Source organism: Trichoderma atroviride, chromosome 6 (genome assembly GCF_020647795.1).
Source record: "Trichoderma atroviride chromosome 6, complete sequence".
Taxonomy (NCBI): Eukaryota; Fungi; Ascomycota; class Sordariomycetes; order Hypocreales; family Hypocreaceae; genus Trichoderma; species Trichoderma atroviride.
In genome coordinates this window covers 404,644-422,105 of record NC_089405.1, presented here as the reverse complement: position 1 = coordinate 422,105, position 17,462 = coordinate 404,644, and the positions used below count along the sequence as shown (strand labels likewise).

The 17,462-nt window shown below is 48.0% G+C and overlaps 9 protein-coding genes across 9 annotated transcripts; 6 read left to right on the top strand and 3 right to left on the bottom strand.

The window, feature by feature from the left end:
* On the top strand, window positions 1–915 carry TrAtP1_010756 (uncharacterized protein; the record flags this gene model as incomplete). Its single annotated transcript, XM_066114830.1, has 3 exons — window positions 1–11; window positions 331–487; window positions 742–915. 3 exons carry the CDS (start codon window positions 1–3, stop codon window positions 913–915), a joined length of 342 nt encoding a protein of 113 aa, XP_065970927.1.
* Window positions 916–1,101: 186 nt separating this feature from the next.
* On the top strand, window positions 1,102–3,134 carry TrAtP1_010755 (uncharacterized protein; the record flags this gene model as incomplete). Its single annotated transcript, XM_014092208.2, has 4 exons — window positions 1,102–1,161; window positions 1,354–1,959; window positions 2,028–2,159; window positions 2,214–3,134. 4 exons carry the CDS (start codon window positions 1,102–1,104, stop codon window positions 3,132–3,134), a joined length of 1,719 nt encoding a protein of 572 aa, XP_013947683.1.
* A 484-nt stretch (window positions 3,135–3,618) lies between these two features.
* Window positions 3,619–3,807, top strand: TrAtP1_010754 (uncharacterized protein; the record flags this gene model as incomplete). Its single annotated transcript, XM_066114829.1, has 1 exon — window positions 3,619–3,807. One exon carries the CDS (start codon window positions 3,619–3,621, stop codon window positions 3,805–3,807), a length of 189 nt encoding a protein of 62 aa, XP_065970926.1.
* Window positions 3,808–4,178: 371 nt separating this feature from the next.
* TrAtP1_010753 (uncharacterized protein) lies at window positions 4,179–5,591 on the bottom strand (the record flags this gene model as incomplete). The annotated part of the gene is made up of 4 exons (XM_066114828.1): window positions 4,179–4,610; window positions 4,677–4,946; window positions 5,008–5,459; window positions 5,519–5,591. The coding sequence occupies 4 exons, from the start codon at window positions 5,589–5,591 to the stop codon at window positions 4,179–4,181; spliced, it is 1,227 nt and encodes a 408-aa protein (XP_065970925.1).
* A 1,291-nt stretch (window positions 5,592–6,882) lies between these two features.
* On the top strand, window positions 6,883–7,647 carry TrAtP1_010752 (uncharacterized protein; the record flags this gene model as incomplete). The annotated part of the gene is made up of 1 exon (XM_014092206.2): window positions 6,883–7,647. One exon carries the CDS (start codon window positions 6,883–6,885, stop codon window positions 7,645–7,647), a length of 765 nt encoding a protein of 254 aa, XP_013947681.2.
* A 474-nt stretch (window positions 7,648–8,121) lies between these two features.
* Window positions 8,122–9,775, bottom strand: TrAtP1_010751 (uncharacterized protein). The gene is made up of 2 exons (XM_014092205.2): window positions 8,664–9,775; window positions 8,122–8,608 (listed from the first exon to the last, which is right to left on the bottom strand). Exons 1-2 carry the CDS (start codon window positions 9,717–9,719, stop codon window positions 8,183–8,185), a joined length of 1,482 nt encoding a protein of 493 aa, XP_013947680.2. The 5' UTR covers window positions 9,720–9,775; the 3' UTR covers window positions 8,122–8,182.
* A 2,622-nt stretch (window positions 9,776–12,397) lies between these two features.
* TrAtP1_010750 (uncharacterized protein) lies at window positions 12,398–13,974 on the top strand (the record flags this gene model as incomplete). Its single annotated transcript, XM_066114827.1, has 2 exons — window positions 12,398–13,297; window positions 13,480–13,974. Exons 1-2 carry the CDS (start codon window positions 12,647–12,649, stop codon window positions 13,972–13,974), a joined length of 1,146 nt encoding a protein of 381 aa, XP_065970924.1. The 5' UTR covers window positions 12,398–12,646.
* Window positions 13,975–15,077: 1,103 nt separating this feature from the next.
* On the top strand, window positions 15,078–16,735 carry TrAtP1_010749 (uncharacterized protein; the record flags this gene model as incomplete). The annotated part of the gene is made up of 2 exons (XM_014092203.2): window positions 15,078–15,329; window positions 15,404–16,735. The coding sequence occupies 2 exons, from the start codon at window positions 15,078–15,080 to the stop codon at window positions 16,733–16,735; spliced, it is 1,584 nt and encodes a 527-aa protein (XP_013947678.2).
* A 182-nt stretch (window positions 16,736–16,917) lies between these two features.
* Window positions 16,918–17,417, bottom strand: TrAtP1_010748 (uncharacterized protein; the record flags this gene model as incomplete). Its single annotated transcript, XM_014092060.2, has 2 exons — window positions 16,918–17,205; window positions 17,274–17,417. 2 exons carry the CDS (start codon window positions 17,415–17,417, stop codon window positions 16,918–16,920), a joined length of 432 nt encoding a protein of 143 aa, XP_013947535.2.
* Between the last annotated feature and the right edge of the window lie 45 nt (window positions 17,418–17,462).

Sequence of the window (17,462 nt, the reverse complement as noted above, 5' to 3'; positions counted from 1 at the left end):
ATGCATCAACGGTAGTGATGGTATTAGCAATTCCAAGTCCTTGTCGTACTACTGCTGGTAGTAGTACAACTACCAGCCACTAGCAGAAGCCGAGGCCGTATTCTCGGAGTCCTTAAAATAGCCGTATTGATGCTCTTTGGTTGCTGAAGGAAGAGAATCCAAGCCTGTTTCAGCGGCGCAGTTCCGGAGGATGATATGGCACAAGCCGATGATTGGCCCCCAACCTGGCGACTGACACAATCTGGTGTGGGCGGCGCCGGGTCCAGAAGCCGAAGCCAGAGAGGCTTGTCGTTTGGCTTTCCTAAGGCTTACTCGTGTATGCCTTGCTAGCACCAAAGCTTGGGGCCCACAGGAGCTCGACTTATATGTATCTGGACCATCTCCAACAGGATTGTCGCAGAGGAAATGTAGGCAGAAATCACTCTTGGATCTGCAGCGCTTGCGACGTGTCGAATTCAAAGGCTCATTTACACTAGTCCAGCCCACAGTAAGCACCTCGATCCCATCCCGAAAAACCCACAGGAGGAGGAAAGGACATGGAGCCTGTCCGAGATCCTCGATCTTTATTGATCTCCGGCGATCGAGAGAGGCGAAGCCCGGTGAGGGGCTGGCTTGGCGGGGGAGGAGTCGCATGAGATATACGAGTATATCGGACAGATCGCCGTCCGAATAGATAATGACTGCTCAATAAATTTGACGGCTTGGATTCGCTAATTCGAGACTTTGTTTATATCCCCCCAGCGCCGAAAAAAACGCACAGTCAGCACCGCGCTCCCTGAGGTTGCAGCGGACAGGGGACTTCCTCCGTCAGCCTACATTACACCGGAGCAGGAGCAAAGCACAGCTGTTCTGTTGCTGTCGCATAAACCCTATTCGGGTTCTTGTCACAGCCATCGCGGCCCCGGACATTTCTGAACAACGAGTAGCGGGGAGCCGAGACACCGCGACAGCAAAGCATATCCATCACCACCATACTAGTCAACATACAACCACTCTGCGGCGGCCGCGTGCTCGAGGGTCGGCTACAGCTACTCAAACTTGGCCGTAAACCACCAACACAGACCGAGGTTTTGGGATTTGAAAGCAGGGCAGGCGATAAAGATGGTGGGCGTTCCTGGCAGATCAAAGGGATGCGTCACTTGTCGCCGGCGCAAGAAGGGCGTAAGTTCAGAAGCCTTGGCTCCAGCATATTAACTCGCCCCCATCAACAGGCGTTCGTGAACACTACTGCGAGACACTGCTATAGTCCATCTGTGGCATCTTGAACAGGTTTCGCTCGACTTACACATTCATCTTCAGCCTTGTGGTATGGCCATGCCGGACTTGTGTTGCTAACTCGGTCTTGTCTTTCAGTGCGATCAAAACGTCCCGTCGTGTCACCAGTGCATACGGTCTGGCCTAGAATGCGGAGGCTATGAACGCGATCTTGTGTGGGTCAACAGCACGCCGGATGAGTCTAACAAAGCTCCATCGCAAACGCCTCACTTGAAGGGAGCAATCCCGTCAAGATCGGTGACTCAACAGCGACCTTGGAGAGTGATTTACTCAACCAGAGGCGCAAATAATAACAACAACAACACCAACATTACTCTCCACGATTCGCTCACTCGATCAGCTCGAGAGGAGCTTTACTTTAGCAAACTAATCTCCACAGCACTTCCCTACGGTCACCTACTATCAGCCAGGGCTTCGGATGTATTGACAAACGGATGGGTCTCGGCAGTCAAGGCATACTATGACGAAGAGCCGGCTATTCGATTTGCTTCGCTGGCAATGAGCGTGGGCTTTATGGGTGTTGATGAGAGAAAAAAGCAAATCAAACAATCCAGCCAAATGACCCTCCAGGGCTTTGAAGCTTACAATAAGGCTGTTGTCGAAATGGTCCGGGGATTGAAGCATTCAGAGCGGTCCAAGAACAACGGCATCATCGTCGCCGCCAGAATATTACAGTTTTACGAGGTATGGACGGCTGCTCTTGGCAGATTAACACGATCTTGGGAACTAACCGCATTGCCTTGTACATGTAGCTATTTTTTGGAAAAGCACCCGACTGGCGCGCTCATATAGAGGGCCAGCTGGCTCTCTTTTTGGCCAGAGGCCCGGAATCTTTTGTATCTGGTCAATCGCACCAGCTATATGTCGACGGTCGAATCCTGATTGTGCGATCCTAACCCCCATTTCTCCCTCTGCAGTCGATCTAACTATGCGAATAGGTCATGTTGTCAATCGGAAGACGAGCCAAATCCCCGCTTCACACAGACGCTTGGCGAACAATTCCATGGCGCGATATACCCAAGTCAACCAAAGACAAGCTGATTGATATCCTGGAGGATGTGCCATTCATGCTGATCGCCTACGACGAACTTCGCGCCTGTCAGGATCCCGAGCGTTTCGACGAACTGCGCCATACCGTGATGCTGAACTGTCACCACATTGCACTAAGCTTAGATATCTGGGAACAGGAAGCCGGGCCGATTCTCCAGCAGTTCGACTATACGTTTGCCGGCTCTCCTCTACCCACGCCCAAAGACGACACTGAGTTTGGGCTTGTGTATATCTCGGGATGCTATTGGGGCGCTCGCCTGATGCTGTACAGCACCCTTGGGATGACATTGGCTCATTCGGCCGGCGCTGTGAGCCCTGGAGCTGATAGTATTCCATCTCTGGGTGGCGACTCTCCGGCTTCGCCCGCAGGCACGGCATCGACACCGGCCACCTCGCCGGGGCAGGCGTCGGAAAAGTCCTCCGGGCCATTCTACACTGCTCCTCCGCCCAGGATGGAAAACCCGGGCATCTACGCAAGGAAAATCGCCCACATGGTACACCTCTTGTATGAACCTGCCGCCGGTGCGATGCAAGGCGCCTCGGGTCTTTTCCCCTTGGCCCTTGCGCTGCGCTACTTTGCAACAACCGAGCCTCCTGGCCAAAGGAGTCCCGAGTCCGAAATGTTGTATAAGCTATATCGCAAGCCTTTTGTTGGTACCTTTGTTGGACGCTTTCTTAACGATCTCCAGGGTTCTCAACAAGACGACGAAGCGAAGCGTGATGTCGAAGCCAAAGCGCAGCGGAATATCTTCTGGTATGCTGTTTTGGGCACTGAAAATATTGTGCGCGTGGGAGAGAAGGGGAAATAATGGTATGATTATGGGACTTGGAGTTTGGTGAATCGCAAAGATGACGCTGGGAATTCGGCTTTTATTAATATCGTGCTGCACTGATTGCAACACCAAGTTCACGCCACGCAAATTTCTCTGATGGACTCGACTCTGATTACATGTAAATATGCGGCGTTGTACTGTTTCAAAGGATAGCTTTTGTGTTTTATAGCTTGTGCTTAAGGAATTCAACACTCGCCTAAAGACTGTGTGACCTCAAAGCTGTGTGAACAAGTGCGAGCGAAGCTAGATCTCTGGTCCGACTCACGACCGGCTGTGGCTATATATGTGAGCGTGGATGCCCAGTATAAGATCCAAAATGCGAAGTAATTCATCCACATCTTCTCCAGAAACGCAGCCAGAGCAACAAATTCACTCCCGAGATACGTTTCAGCTTTCAATCTAATTCTAACTCCTTTGGCATCCATTGTCATCCGTTGCCACCCATCTCTAGCACATCAAAATGCACGTCTGCAACTGCCCATGCGGATGCGTCAAGGTGGTCGAGAAAGGCAATGCCGACAAGTGCGCATACTGCGACGAGGAGCACTACGTTATCATTGTTCTACCCACCGATCCACCCCTAACTGATCAAGGCCCAGGCGATCAAGGCCCAGGCGATCCAGCCTATTCCACTACTCAGAGAGGTTAAATATGAGGAATACCATATTTCTGGGCTTGGGTGGTTAAACAGCTAGAAGAAGTTGTGGGTATATTTGAACGGCACTCCATGATTTGGAGATTGGAAACGTTACTTGGACACGATGGTTTGAACACTGGGTGGCTGATAAGGCACCCCACGGGTTTCTTTGAGATTTTTCGGACAGATTAACTTTGTTTAATTGACCTAAAGGTTTTTTTCACTTCATATGTGCTCTTGAAAGGCAAAGCTTCGTGATACTTTTCATATTTGTGCTTATATCACAGGTACATCTACATGCAAGAAGCAAATTATATAATAGTGAAGCCATAATCGCCCACAAAAGCTTCCATTTCATATATCAACGTGAACTCAATGGCTACTTAACATGGGTTAATGCTAGCCGCGCTGCCCGCGTCCTTGGGAATCGCTCCCGCCGCAACAGCAGACTGATAGCACCACCTCCAATCATCATATCCCGTGATCCAGTTGCACTTCCACGTCCAAAAGACCCAGCCAGCCGACTTCTCAAAGGCGAGCACCTGGGCGGCCCAGAACTGCTGGTACCAGTCGGCCTGGTCGGAGCGGTTCTTGATGCCGAGCTCGTCGTTGTCCTGGACGTTGTCGGCGACGGAGATGGACCACTCGCCGACAATGACGTTGTCGTCGCGCTTGTCGCTGCAGGCAGCGTTGAGATAGCCGTCTTTGGTGGCGGTGACGCTGGTGTCCCATTTGAGGTAGCGGTGGTCGTCGAAGGCGGCGAAGTCGGTGCTGGGGAGGGCGCTGGTTGGGTCCCCGGAGCCCCAGGCTGAGGCCTGTTATTGCCAGTTTGTCAGCTTGTCTTGTTGGTTAAAGAGATTTGATAGCTAGGGAGGACGAACCATGAATTGGATATGAAGGCGCTTATCGTCAGAGACACCCAGTTTGCTCTCAGTATCACGGATGCGGTTCCAGGCGAGAGGATAGTAGGTGTTGACCATGTCAGCAGCTTGGCTGGGGAAATCGCCAGAGTGGACGGGCTCGTTGATGACTTCTAGCATGCCGACGGAAGCATAGGTAGCGTTGGTATGAATGCGCTCAGTCATCCACTCTAGGAAGTCGGCTGCTCGTTCGTAGTTTGCCTCGGTGTAGAACCCAGGCTGTGAGACTCCCTATGAATGTACTATTAGTTGAGAACTTGGAAGGTTGAAGATACCAAACTGCTTCTCTTACATGGCCAGTGTATTGCTGGTTAGGGAACTGCGCTCCAGGGCCGCCGTGAAGGTCCATAATGACATAGATACCTGCGTCATTGCACCATCCGACTAGACGGTCCAGGTACTGAATACCTCCTCGAGGGAAGAATTCGCCTTGTTGAACAAGATCTTCACGGATCCAGAAGCCAACTGGGATACGGACTGTGTTAAGCCCCAGACTCTTGATCTGGGTGATGTCGTCTTGGGTGATCCAGCTGTCCCAGTGCTTCTGGAAGGCGGCGTCAGCAGCATCCTGGCCGAGGCTTTGGACACAAGACCATTCGTCGTTGAGTCCGCCACAGCCCATGCCTGAGAACTCATCAGAAGCCATCCATGGTTCGATGATGAACTGCGAGCCGAGATTGACACCGCGGAACTTGTCGTTGCCGGGCAGCCATCTCATGACGCCTTCGGTATCTCGGCTGAAGACTGTGTCATTCGTAAGCTGGTTGTCCAATAGACTAGCTGTGATTCGAGCCTTTACCGACCCTTTGCATTGGACTGAGGAGTCCAGGCGCTGGCTGAAGCTACTAGCAGCGAAAAGGCATATGCAGACAACATGTTGATAGCCCCTTTGAAGAAATACTTGGAGTGAGTGGCAGATGGCCTGAAGAACTGCGGTTATCTGGGGAGATTTCTATGCTCTATATAGTATTGGGCTGAATAGGCAATAAACAATTCTCGGGATCGACATTTCTGGGCGTGTCGATCATTTACCAAGCATCTTATCTGAAGGTGTTTCAGTCAATATGAAATATCCGTCGGCTTTCGCATGCATAACGGCTGGAAATATCTTAATATCTAATACATTAATTGCCAAATTTCCATCTTCAAGTATAGTTCTTCAGAGCCTTTGAGAGTCTTGACGACATACATACTCTACATCAAACAGCTCTAGCATCAATTGTGAATGAAAGCTATGTGTGATGATGTGAAGACGTCGATATCGTAAAGTTATAGTATCAACACACTTGCCCGTTTGGTACTTCACAGCAACAAGCATGTCATTCGGACCGAATGCCGATCTTGAAAAGAAGCTTCTCTTTATGGTAACGTCCAAGTTGAAGTGCCGCTACCCCTTATACGTGCCGATCACTGCCGTTCTAGCTGACTTGCGCTTATGCTTGATGTTTTAACTTTAGTTTATGCCAGTGCTGTATACCAAACAACTTTTCCGTGTGACAGTCTTTCCAATAGAAGGATAAGTGGACTTACAGTGGACTTGGCTCTTATAAACGGGTACCGGCCGGACTTTATACAACCCTCCACTTCCCCGGTCCTTATTTTCTTCTGAATGTCAGATATATTAAAGTGGACCCGGTTTGCACAGCTATGAGGACCGAAGGCTCCGATATGTTTCGTACAAGGTACTAAATCTGCGCGGAATGTCGGTAAGTTGATCGTGTTTCAATCTTAAACTCGGATCTGGTTTCCTTCTGGAACCGAAAGTCGCAACATCGCTTCTTTTGAGATGAATTTCGCATATAGGAGATACCAGCAAGTAGTTTCCTAACGTACGATTTTTGTTTACTATTCCATTAGGAATACGAATGTGAGTTGTTCGTATTCAGTATTACTAAACAGCTACCAGAATAACTTGTGCCCCTAAGAAAGCAGCTGCCGGATACAGATCCTGTTGCCTACTAGATTAAGCATAACTGGTGTTTGTAGCTGTCAGCTTACGCACCACAGCGCTCGGCACTTGCGACGTCTATAAGAACTCCAGATAATAAATTGCGTCTCATCGCAGTGACTTTTGGAAATCAAAATACAACCATTATTGCCCGAAGCGATATCATACAGAATGGCCCTGAAAAGTTACTGTCTCTTGTTGGGTGCATTGGCTTCAGCCATGGCCCAGCACCCATTAACTCCCAACGGTAGAAAAGCCGGATCGGCGGGCGACACCGCTCTCGCCTTTTGGAAAGATCACTTGAGTTGGTGGCATGACTGGACACCAGCCCCTTCAAGCCCCAAAGGCGCAGGCCTCGTTCCCGTTTCTATGCTTTGGGGTGGCGGCAACAATGGACAGAAAGACGCTCAGAGGCTGCAACAATTCGAGCATCTCAACTCCACGCCCGCCTATGTCATGGGCTTCAATGAGCCTGATTGCTCAGGGGCTGATGTATCTGCAGACATTGACGTCAATATAGGGGTTAGCTTGTGGAACAGTCTGATTGCCCCCATTGGCCAGAAAGGTGCTGTGCTCGGCAGCCCGGCTATGTGTCGCCAGAAGGACGAGTCTTGGCTCAAGCAGTTCGACCAGCAGCAACTCACCAAGAGCTGGGACTTTACATCCATTCACATCTTCAAACCGGACATGGCGGGCGTGCAGGCCGACATCGACTACTACTGGAACACCTATCAGAAGCCGCTTTGGGTGACGGAGTTTGCGTGCGTCTTTGACCAAAACAACTTTACGCCATGCACGGATCAGAACCAGATCAACCAGTGGATCAGCGATATTGTGGATCTGTTTGAGGCCAACGAGCATGTTTTGGCGTATGCGTACACTGACGGCCTCGGCTTGGGCTCGGTGTGGCCTCCGGTGAATAGCGATGGGGGCCTCTCTCAGTCGGGCCAGGCATATCTGAATGCAATTAGTAAATATCACTAAATAGTGAAAGTGTGAATGAAGATGAGAGTATTACGAGGGAAAAGGATTACTGCGTATGGCGAACAGAGAGAAGTTATGACTTGTAAAGAACAATATAAATATAATTCTAGTCGGTTCAGTCAAAGCGACACATTGCATGTTGCAACATCAATTGACTTTGTTACCTGAATCATTTCATTAGTTATACTACCCGATGGTTATATAGATTCAATGCTGAGCTATTGGTTTGAGACCTTATATTTGCAGCAAGGTTCCTGTTTCAATAAGGTGGAATGATAATAACGTCAAATAGAAATATCGGATGCTTCTACTAGAGTAGAAATATTACTTAGGCTAGCATGCATTATTATTCATGTAGTTCTCTACTCATAATAAGTACACATATAAAGATTCTAGGTTAGTATGAAGAAATAAGGGACCATTATACGTAGAGAAAGCATGAATAGTTAAGAACTTGACTTTCAATTTTCCTATCTGTGTAACATGACACTTCGCTCTGATATCTTTTCCGTCTAATACTCATGACATAACTAATCTAAGCAAAACCTGTAGGAATAACAGGAGAGAAACCTTTGCCCAGCTCTTTGATCTTGGCAAGCTCGTTTGGACCTAGCTTAGGAGCAGCTTCACCCTCAGCAGTCTTTGCCCTCACGTAGATGCCCCTGGGATAGAAGAACTCAAACTCAACCGGCACATTCCACTTCCACACATCAGAGCGATCTCTGTAGTAGTAAGGTCGACCGTTTTGCTCGATTACGTCGTGCGTCTCGCGCAGCTCAATGGCGTGAGCAGTGCGGAACTGGCCCTTGGCAGTAACAGCAATGCAGCAGTGCCAAGGAGTCATGGAGAAGTGGTTGGGCTGTGGAACGAGAGGGAAAGAGAGCTTATTGAGACCTGTAGATCGGTGGATGGAAAGGCGAACGTAGTCGGGGAGACGGTCTTCGATAACAGCAGCAAAGGCCTATTACATAAGAGTTAGGTAAAGTCATAAAGAGAGATCAAGCGATGTAACGTACCTTGCCTCGAGTAATCATGTCGTGCGCAACTCGCTTAACGACCGTTCTGTATTCTCGCTTGGTGGTGACACCAGCGGTGATTGGGCTGTGGCGCATATCTTTGCTCAAGAAGATGATGTAGCCGCAGTAGGTCAGGTTGATATCGGCGTCGTTCAGGATGGCATCGCGAGCGTCAAAGTCTGCAGGGAGATACTTTTCCACAAGCATCTTTCGCGAGTCATCAACACATGCCAAGTACTCCTCCTTGGTCATGTGCGGGCTGTCGGTAAGACCCAAAAGGTTCATAATACGGATGAACTTGAGACGATCATAGCCTTTCTCTTCAGCCATTCGTCGGAGAGCACCACCATACTCGTATACCTCCTCGTTGGAGATACCTAGGAGATCATTGTAGACAAGGCCGTCTGAGGTGACGGTGACATACGCTCCAGGCGGGTAGATGGATTGGATATCTTCGCAGAGGTTTTGAAGACGACCCAAACCCAACTCTTCGCCCAAGTCGGGCACAGCGCCAAGGACTTTCTCAACCTTGTTGACACTCTTCCAAGGGAAAGCGGGTAGAACAAGCTCAATGGGCGCGTTCGCCTTTACATGTTTGCGGACACGAGGCTCGAACTTGATACGACCCAACCAGGGCGAGCCTTCGTCGTTTTCTTCGTTCTGGCCGTAGCCCTGGATGATGGTCATGATACGTGATGTGACATCGGTATCTTGTTTCTTGGGGAGATTGCTCTTCTTGGCTGTGGTTGTAGACTTCTTCTGTGGAGCTGCATGACGGACCATGAGAGAGTTTGGGTCGAGGGAGCCAATGGATTGGTTAGAGTCCGACTCAGAATCTGATGCAGATCCAGAATTGGACGCAGTACCAGATCCTGCGATGGAGTTGGAGATGATGGGGGTCATGGAATTCTTCCACTGAGAGAGTTCAGTGACTTGAGCTTCAAGCTTGGCCAACCGGTCAAAGTTGGGGGTAGAATGGGCATCCGTGATGACATGGCTACCATCTTGCAAGTCAACAATGTTGATAGCGATCAACTTGGATGCAAGAATAGACATGGTTGCGGTTTCAAAATAGATGTAAAACGAGTTTCTAAGAAACAGAAGGAGATGAGTGTGGTGTTGATGAAAGAAGAGAGATGTGTGCAACGAGGAAACTACCTGGTTATGTATGCGTCGGGGGAGCTGAGGCTCAACTAGTAAAAGCAGGATATAACAAATTGTAAGGCTTGTTGACCGGGCCAATAGTCAACAAGATTCGTCAATGCCGGTACATGTACTTTTGCCTGCACTGCCTCTTACAAGTTGTTCTACTTCAACATTTCCAGCTAATGAAATACGATTAAAATCCTCGGCATATATGTAATATAGTTATAAATAATAATAGCCATAACAAGCATCATGAGTAATTTACAATATTATTAATAGTTCAAGTATTCAATCACAGGTTAGAATACAACTCAAAGTATAAGAAGTAAAGACAAAGTTATACTAATATTATATAATACTAACTTATTAGGAATAGCAGTAAACATAGGTCAAAGTTTTACATGCTATTAAAATACGTAATATGTACATTACCAATTACTTTATATAACTATACCTACCAAAAGTGGGTTTACGATATGTGTGTGGAGGTTGATCTCCATCCCTTGCCATCCTCTTCCAGCTCTTAGACACCCTCGGCCTTGAGCGATGCGCCACATCCAACTTGTCAGCGCTACGATTGTTTTGGATGCCTAAATTGAAAGCTAGCATCCACGCTAAGATCAATGTCAAGCTCGATTCAAGTAAAATGCTGCCTCAACGGGGAACGTCCGCTGCCTGTAGTACAAGCAAAACAAGCTTTTAGCCTCGCACACTAGCCGTAACACAAAGCAGACAACAAGGTAAAAGACTTGCTATACTAAGCTAATGGTAGATCAGATGGAACTGGAGAAAAGTGTCAGTCAATACAGATCTATTCTAATCATCGAATCGGTAACTACCGTTGACAGAATAGCACCTTTCAACAACAATGGAGTACAAAAGCCAAGAACTGAGCGACACGCCTGACACAATACAGAATTGCTAAGCATACATGACTAGCATGTAACGTAAAACTCTCCTTCCTATTTTCTTGTTATTGAGTCTCGGCCCGCAGGTTTATAACAATTGTTTATAAAAATGATGGATATAGCTTCTTCGATAAGAAGTGCAGGGCGACATTAGCCAACTTCGGCAGATCATTTCCGTTTAGCTAACCGGTTTGCTGCATCGTGTGCCACACTGCATTCCATAGCACTGTTCTAGCCCCCGACACACCTGCCTCTCCTCTTTATAGCGCTGACTCCCGGCGTGATTAGCGTCCGAGAGCTGAATCTCCCCGCTGCCTTGTGGGGGTTGATGGAAGTCCGCTGCGGTGTTTGTGCGGATGGCGCCGTGCCCGCCGGCTACTAGCAGGCGACTAGCAACGGGGTACATGTACATACTTGAAGATCTGCATAGATGCCGCGAAATTGTACTTGGATAGGACGGCAAATTCCGTACCTTTTTCATGATTCCTCACCAAGTGTATAAATAGGCTGGGTATCCTCCATAGTACCCACTGGCAAATCTCGATTGCTGAGAAACTGCAAAAGGTTAGTACGGAAAATCCCGTTTCCTCAGTCCATGCTGCTGCTACTACCTTCCATATGGTTCTTTGCCAGGTACAGCCTGTGTATTCTCCATGGTATCCACCGGGATATCTTCAGCTGCTGTTGTAATACTGGCGCGTCATGGCACCTTGTCAAGGCAGACACGTGCCGTTGATCCAGTTCCTACAGCCTTACCAATCCCCTAAACCCCGAGACTAGTAAAGATCTGCCGCAAAGCTGAATCGTCATAAGCCACAGCGTGTGTGCTATACTAAGCTGAGCATATGTCTCTCAACCAAGTCAAAGTATTCGCCTTGATCGGAAAGGAACCTACTAGACCGGCGTAACATTCTCTTACATAACTGCATACAGAATTACACCGCGCTGACACCGCAACACCGCCTTACGATTTCCATGGAGGGTTGTGCTTGGAATCGGTAATAAATCAGATTCAAAGATATATTAATCAAGTTTATACAGATAATCTATTACACCATAATATTATTATATTCCTAGATACAGTCTCTGGTGATTCGACTTGAATACATTTCAGTTGTTTACAATATATGAGAATCGAATAACTCAACCCGTTTACATACAACACGGGACTCATATGTACATGTACCTGTACCTGCAAGTTCCACCAGGTGTTTGGAATTATCAACTGTCCGTCACAACTCAAAAGACTTACTCAGACTTGCGGTAAATCTATTAGCCTTGTAACAATATTTCCCTTGTCGTATATTCGTATATTATAAATGGCTACATGGATTAACAAGTACTTGTTTACTGAGCAAGTGCCTACTCTGCACAAGTACCGAAGCAAATCCTTTATTCATAATCCTGCTGTGATGCACTGTTGACGGTCGCTTTAGCCTGATTTGCTTCCCAAGAAGTAGCATTCGAGGTGGTGTGTGGCATGTGCGCTGAACTCGTCAAACCGCCAATCACAAGCTAATGGCAAACTCTTCTCTTCATGTACGTAATGTCCATTCAAGAATAGGGCTTACCCACACTCGTAAAGTTGCAAAGCTAACCTACCGCTCAGAGAACTTTCGTAACAAGTCCCCGATCCAGGTCGATATTCCCTGAATTTGAAAGAGTTTTTTTTCTTCCCCTACTAGGCAATTGCTGGGTATATTCACATGCACCTTCCGCTTCAACAATCAGGATCTAAGCTAGTGGATCTCTGATACCCCACGCTCCGCCTTATTTTGACATCACTTAACAAGTAAGACGTGGAGGAATCCCTTGTCATCATCTCGTATCAGGAAAATTGCAGAGGGCCACGAGATTCTTAACCTCCAGCTCTCTCAGGGGCGACAAAGCAGGAATAGGGAGGCAGACCAGCGGCGAAAGGAAGAAGAAATGATGGAATCCGTCGACGACAAGAAGACTGAAGCTATACCGATTTCTGAGTCTGCCTCTGAATCCTTATCGCCGCCTTCGTCATCAACCTCTCTTTCGCCATGGACTGGCTATCTTCAAATCTTGGCTGGTCACTTGATGATCTTTGATACCTTTGGCTACATCGGCTCATGGGGTCTATTCCAATCCTACTACATTTCTGCCCTGGGCCGTTCACAATCAGACGTTTCGTGGATTGGCAGCCTCCAAATCTTTCTCATCTACTTTGTCGGCACGTTTTCAGGGCGAGTCCTTGATGCCGGCTACCTGCGCACAACTCTGGCTGTTGGCTGCAGCCTCCAAATCATTGGCATCTTCACCACTGCGTCTGCTACTGCCTACTGGCAGATCCTCCTCTCGCAGGGCATCTGCGTCGGCCTTGGCGATGGCCTCATTTTCTGCCCCATGATCTCCCTGATCAGCACCTACTATGAAAAAGATCGGGCTCTAGCCGTGTCTTTTGCCGCGGCCGGCGCTGCTACCGGAGGAATGGTGTTTCCCTCCATTGCTCGGCAGCTCATCCCAACACTTGGCGAGCCTTGGGCGGTGCGAGTCATGGGCTTTGTGTTTACCTTCAACTCTGTCATTGCTCTGATCGTCGTGCGACCCAAGGTAGCACCACGCAAGTCAGGTGCTTTCATTGAGTGGGAGGCGTTTAAAGAGTTGCCTTATCTCTTGTACGCCATTGGCATATTCTTGAGCCTCTGGGGCCTCTACTTTGCCTACTTCTATGCAAGTTTCTCTTCTTCCATTGATTTCTCCGTTTGTCTAACTTGTAACACCAATGTAACCAGATTTCCATCTTTGGCTCCAAGATTCTTCATGTCCCAGCCGCACCGTCATTTTATCTCATCATCGCCATCAATGGCATCGGCTTGCCCGGTCGCATCTTCCCAGCATATCTTGCCACGCGCGTGGTAGGCAACGCATTATACGTCCTCACTCCCATCACGTTTAGTGCCGGCGTGTTGCTCTACTTGTGGAAGTATGTCACTTCTTACAATGGGTTTCTTGCCTGGATCATCGTCTACGGCTTCTTTGCGAATGCTGTGCAGAGTCTCTTTGTCGGCAGCGTGGGTAGCCTGACCAAAGACCCTCAGAAGATGGGCGTCCGGGTAGGCATGATCTTTACAATCATCAGCTTTGCCTGTCTTACTGGTCCGCCTATTGCTGGTGCCCTGATTGACCTTGATAATGGAAATTTTCTCTATGCCCAAATATTTGGGATTACTTCGGTAGTCTGCGGCTCTGCTGTGCTTCTCGCTGCTGCTATTGCAAGTAAGAGGTAGAAAGAGGACTTGAATTTCATAAAGTGTCAGTCATAGTAGATCATCTTTGACTAGAAGGATTTCATGTGTTGGACGTCACATTAATATGCAAAAGATCTTTTATGGCGCTTAAGTGTAAAAATAATTCGTACATAGAAATAGGTGTTTCAAGAGAATGATGAAAGTCATATATATGTACTAATTAAGCGTCTAAACCTCGGTTACTTGCGGCTATTAATGAGGAAGAAGATTGTATCTCAAACCGCAAATACCCCCAATGCATGAAAACATATTGAAGTCAGATTATAATACAGCAGCACAAGTTTACAGTTCTATGCGTTCTTTGAAATAGCGCTCCGTATTGTTCTCTTAGACGTAAGAAACCTCGATAAATCTTTTCGCTTGTCCTCAGGATCAATACATGTCAACTTTACCAATCAATAAGGCATAATAAGGCATATTATAAGGTTGATGCAACGGTCATAATATATACCCTTGTCATATTTGAACATGCTAAACCATCTAAATACGTAATACGCAAAAGCCTTGATTACGATGCAACTAACCTAATGTAAAGCTTTACACTAGAACCACCCTACAACGTATGCCATGCGCGTAGCCAGGATTTCCAACTAACGTACGGCGTATTGTTTATTACTAGTATTTCCTTTCCTATCTCAATAGCACTAGCTATTTCCTCCACTTGAATCCTTGTCAAGGGATTCTGCGGAGCTGCTTGAATCAAACTCTCGGGCCGTAGCGAAAAGGGAATTCTCGACAGAGGACAAGGCCCATAAACTCTACCATATATCCTGATGTTTGCAACCTTCAAAAGCTCCCGTAAGTCAAGATTCATGTTTTTAAAGCATCATCTTCTCTCAGTCCTATCCTGTGTTGTAGATCGTCTAACTAGTTAGTCAGTTTAATACATGCAATTAGGCTTTTAGCCGGATATAGCCCTGGTTTTGGCGATTGGCCGATCTCGGGTAACAAACTCGCTGCATTCATTCCATCAATCACACTACAAGATAAGCGTGAGGGGAAAACGCGCCGTGATAACAGAGACAATCTGCTAGATCGGCGGTTGGACTAGCTCATATATACTTGTTGTGCACCTGTATTCGATGAATCGCCAGAATGATCGCTCATCCAGCGAGACTGAGCCGTTGCTGCGTCGCATCACTGACGGCGACATGACTTCTCCAATGCCGGAAGCGTCTCCTGTTGAGGCGGGCGCCGACGCTGCAATTGCACGCCGCGTGGTGAAGAAGATTGACCGAGTTATTATCCCTCTGTTGTTTGTCACTTACATGCTCAACTTTATGGATAAGGTCATCTTGTCGAGTGCTGCTGTGTTTGGCTTGCGCGAAGATACCGTAAGAAACTTGACACAACCCCCAAGGGCAATAGCCGCGTGTAAACGAGAATCTGTTGGCTCACTTATATACAGCACCTTGTAGGGCAGCAATACAGCTGGGTCAGCAGTATCTTCTACTTTGGCTATCTCATATGGGAGTATCCAACCACGGTGCTCATCGCCCGCCTGCCCACTGCCAAGTATCTCACCTTCAACACTCTTGTATGGGGCGCTGTCGTGGCGTTGACAGCAGCATGCACCAACTTTGGGGGCCTCATGGCCGTGAGATTCCTCTTGGGCATGGCAGAAGCGACCATAACCCCGGCCTTTATGTTTCTCACGTCGACGTGGTACACTCGAGACGAGATGCCGACGCGAGTAGGCATCTGGTTTGCGGGCAACTCCATCGGCGGCATCATTTCCAGTCTCATTGCCTTTGGGCTTGGACACGTCCATGACAACGTGCATCCTTGGCGATGGATGTATATCCTTCTCGGGGTTTTGACGTTCCTCTGGAGTATCCCAATGTTTTTCCTCCTCCCGGACAGCATCTCCAAGGCCAAGTTCCTCACGCCTGAAGAACGGGAGATTGCAGCAAACCGCACGATTGTTGCAGGCACGGGAACTACGGAAAATACGCGCTGGAGATGGGATCAGCTAGTGGAATGTCTGATTGACCCAAAGACCTGGCTCATTTTTCTCATTGAGCTTGTTGGCCAAATGCCTAATAGCGGCACGCAAAGCTTTTCCAACATCATCATTGCTTCCTTCAACTTCACCTCCTTACAGTCGACGCTCATCAACATCCCTTACTCTGTTCTTTCTGCAAGCATCATCGCAGGCACTGGATGGCTTGCTGGCCGCTACCGGACTATGAACTGCATACTCATCGTTCTTGTCCTTGTACCATGTGTCGTTGGTTCTGCAGTCATCTACCGCCGCGAATCAGTACCCCACGGCGTTCAATTGTTTGCATATTTCCTGCTATCCCCCGGTCCTGCCGCGATGCCTCTCACCATGGCTCTCGTGCAGTCCAATTACCGTGGCGTCACGAAGAAGATGACTGTGACGGCCTTGCTGTTCCTGGCATATTGTGCTGGTAATATCGCTGGCCCTCAGTTCTTCCGCACGTCTGAAGCGCCAACCTATCAGACGGCTTTCAAGACAATCATGATTTGCTACTGCCTCGTCATATTTCTGGCTGTTGTTTTGAGGTTTTATCTGCAGTGGGTGAATGCGCAGCGCTCAAAGGAAGAGGGCTTTGTTGGGAATGCGGGAGCAGCTGGTGTAGTTGCTGCAGGAAAAGTATCCGATATTGTGGATGGGAAAGATGTTGCGGAAACAGTTACGGGTATTCAGCTAAGACCAGAAGACTATGAAGATGTGACGGACTGGAAAACGGTGGGATTTAGATATCGATTGTAAGCAGTCTACTGCTCATCTGCACGATTTTGTTCATAATACTGGAATTATCTCTGCACCGTACAGCTGATAGTCTAACAGCACAGTAAATGGTTCAGGTTCATGTCCAACTATATGCCGTCCCAAATAACCGCATCCATTTACTCCCAGTGCGCTTTCAAGCACGTGTCTTGATGGACAGCCGTTTATTTGGTCCCTGATGGTTCAGCCGCTTCGCTGTAGTCAATAAGAGGCTCCCCACCAGCAACAATGTTATGAAAGTGACCTAAAGTAACTGTTGCCACTTCTTTGCTCTTGTCGAGAAAGTTGTCTTCATCCGGAGCAATAACGTTCAAGTAGTACGGATCATTGAAAGCGTTGAAGAAGTGCTCCAAGCTCGGAATTTCCCATATCACAGCGCCATCAAAGTCCATGACTGCGAGGGGAAGCGGCGTCGCGGTCAATGGCTGGCGTAGAGCGCTAGATGTGTGAATCTAGTAACACAATATAGTCAATTAGTGGTTAAAGTATAGAGAAACAGTCGGAGAAGGGCTATTTTTACCTGTGTGTATCCGATTATGCCATGCTTCTTGGACCAATACGCAATCTTGGGAGCGTGGACATTCCTCCAGTAGTCATAAAACTGTTCCTCGGTGAGATCAGGCCGGCGTCTGATGAAACAGATTTTGTATAACGAAGAGCCCATAATGAGGAAAAGTAACGCGAGTGGTAGGATATTGATCCCAGATTT

What these genes read in the sequence shown, in the direction of transcription:
- TrAtP1_010751 (XM_014092205.2), bottom strand. Translation starts at nt 9,719, where the DNA reads ATGTCTATTCTTGCATCCAAGTTGATCGCTATCAACATTGTTGACTTG. An exon ending in ACATGATTACTCGAGGCAAG is followed by an intron (nt 8,609 to 8,663) that starts GTACGTTACATC and finishes CTTATGTAATAG; the next exon opens with GCCTTTGCTGCTGTTATCGA.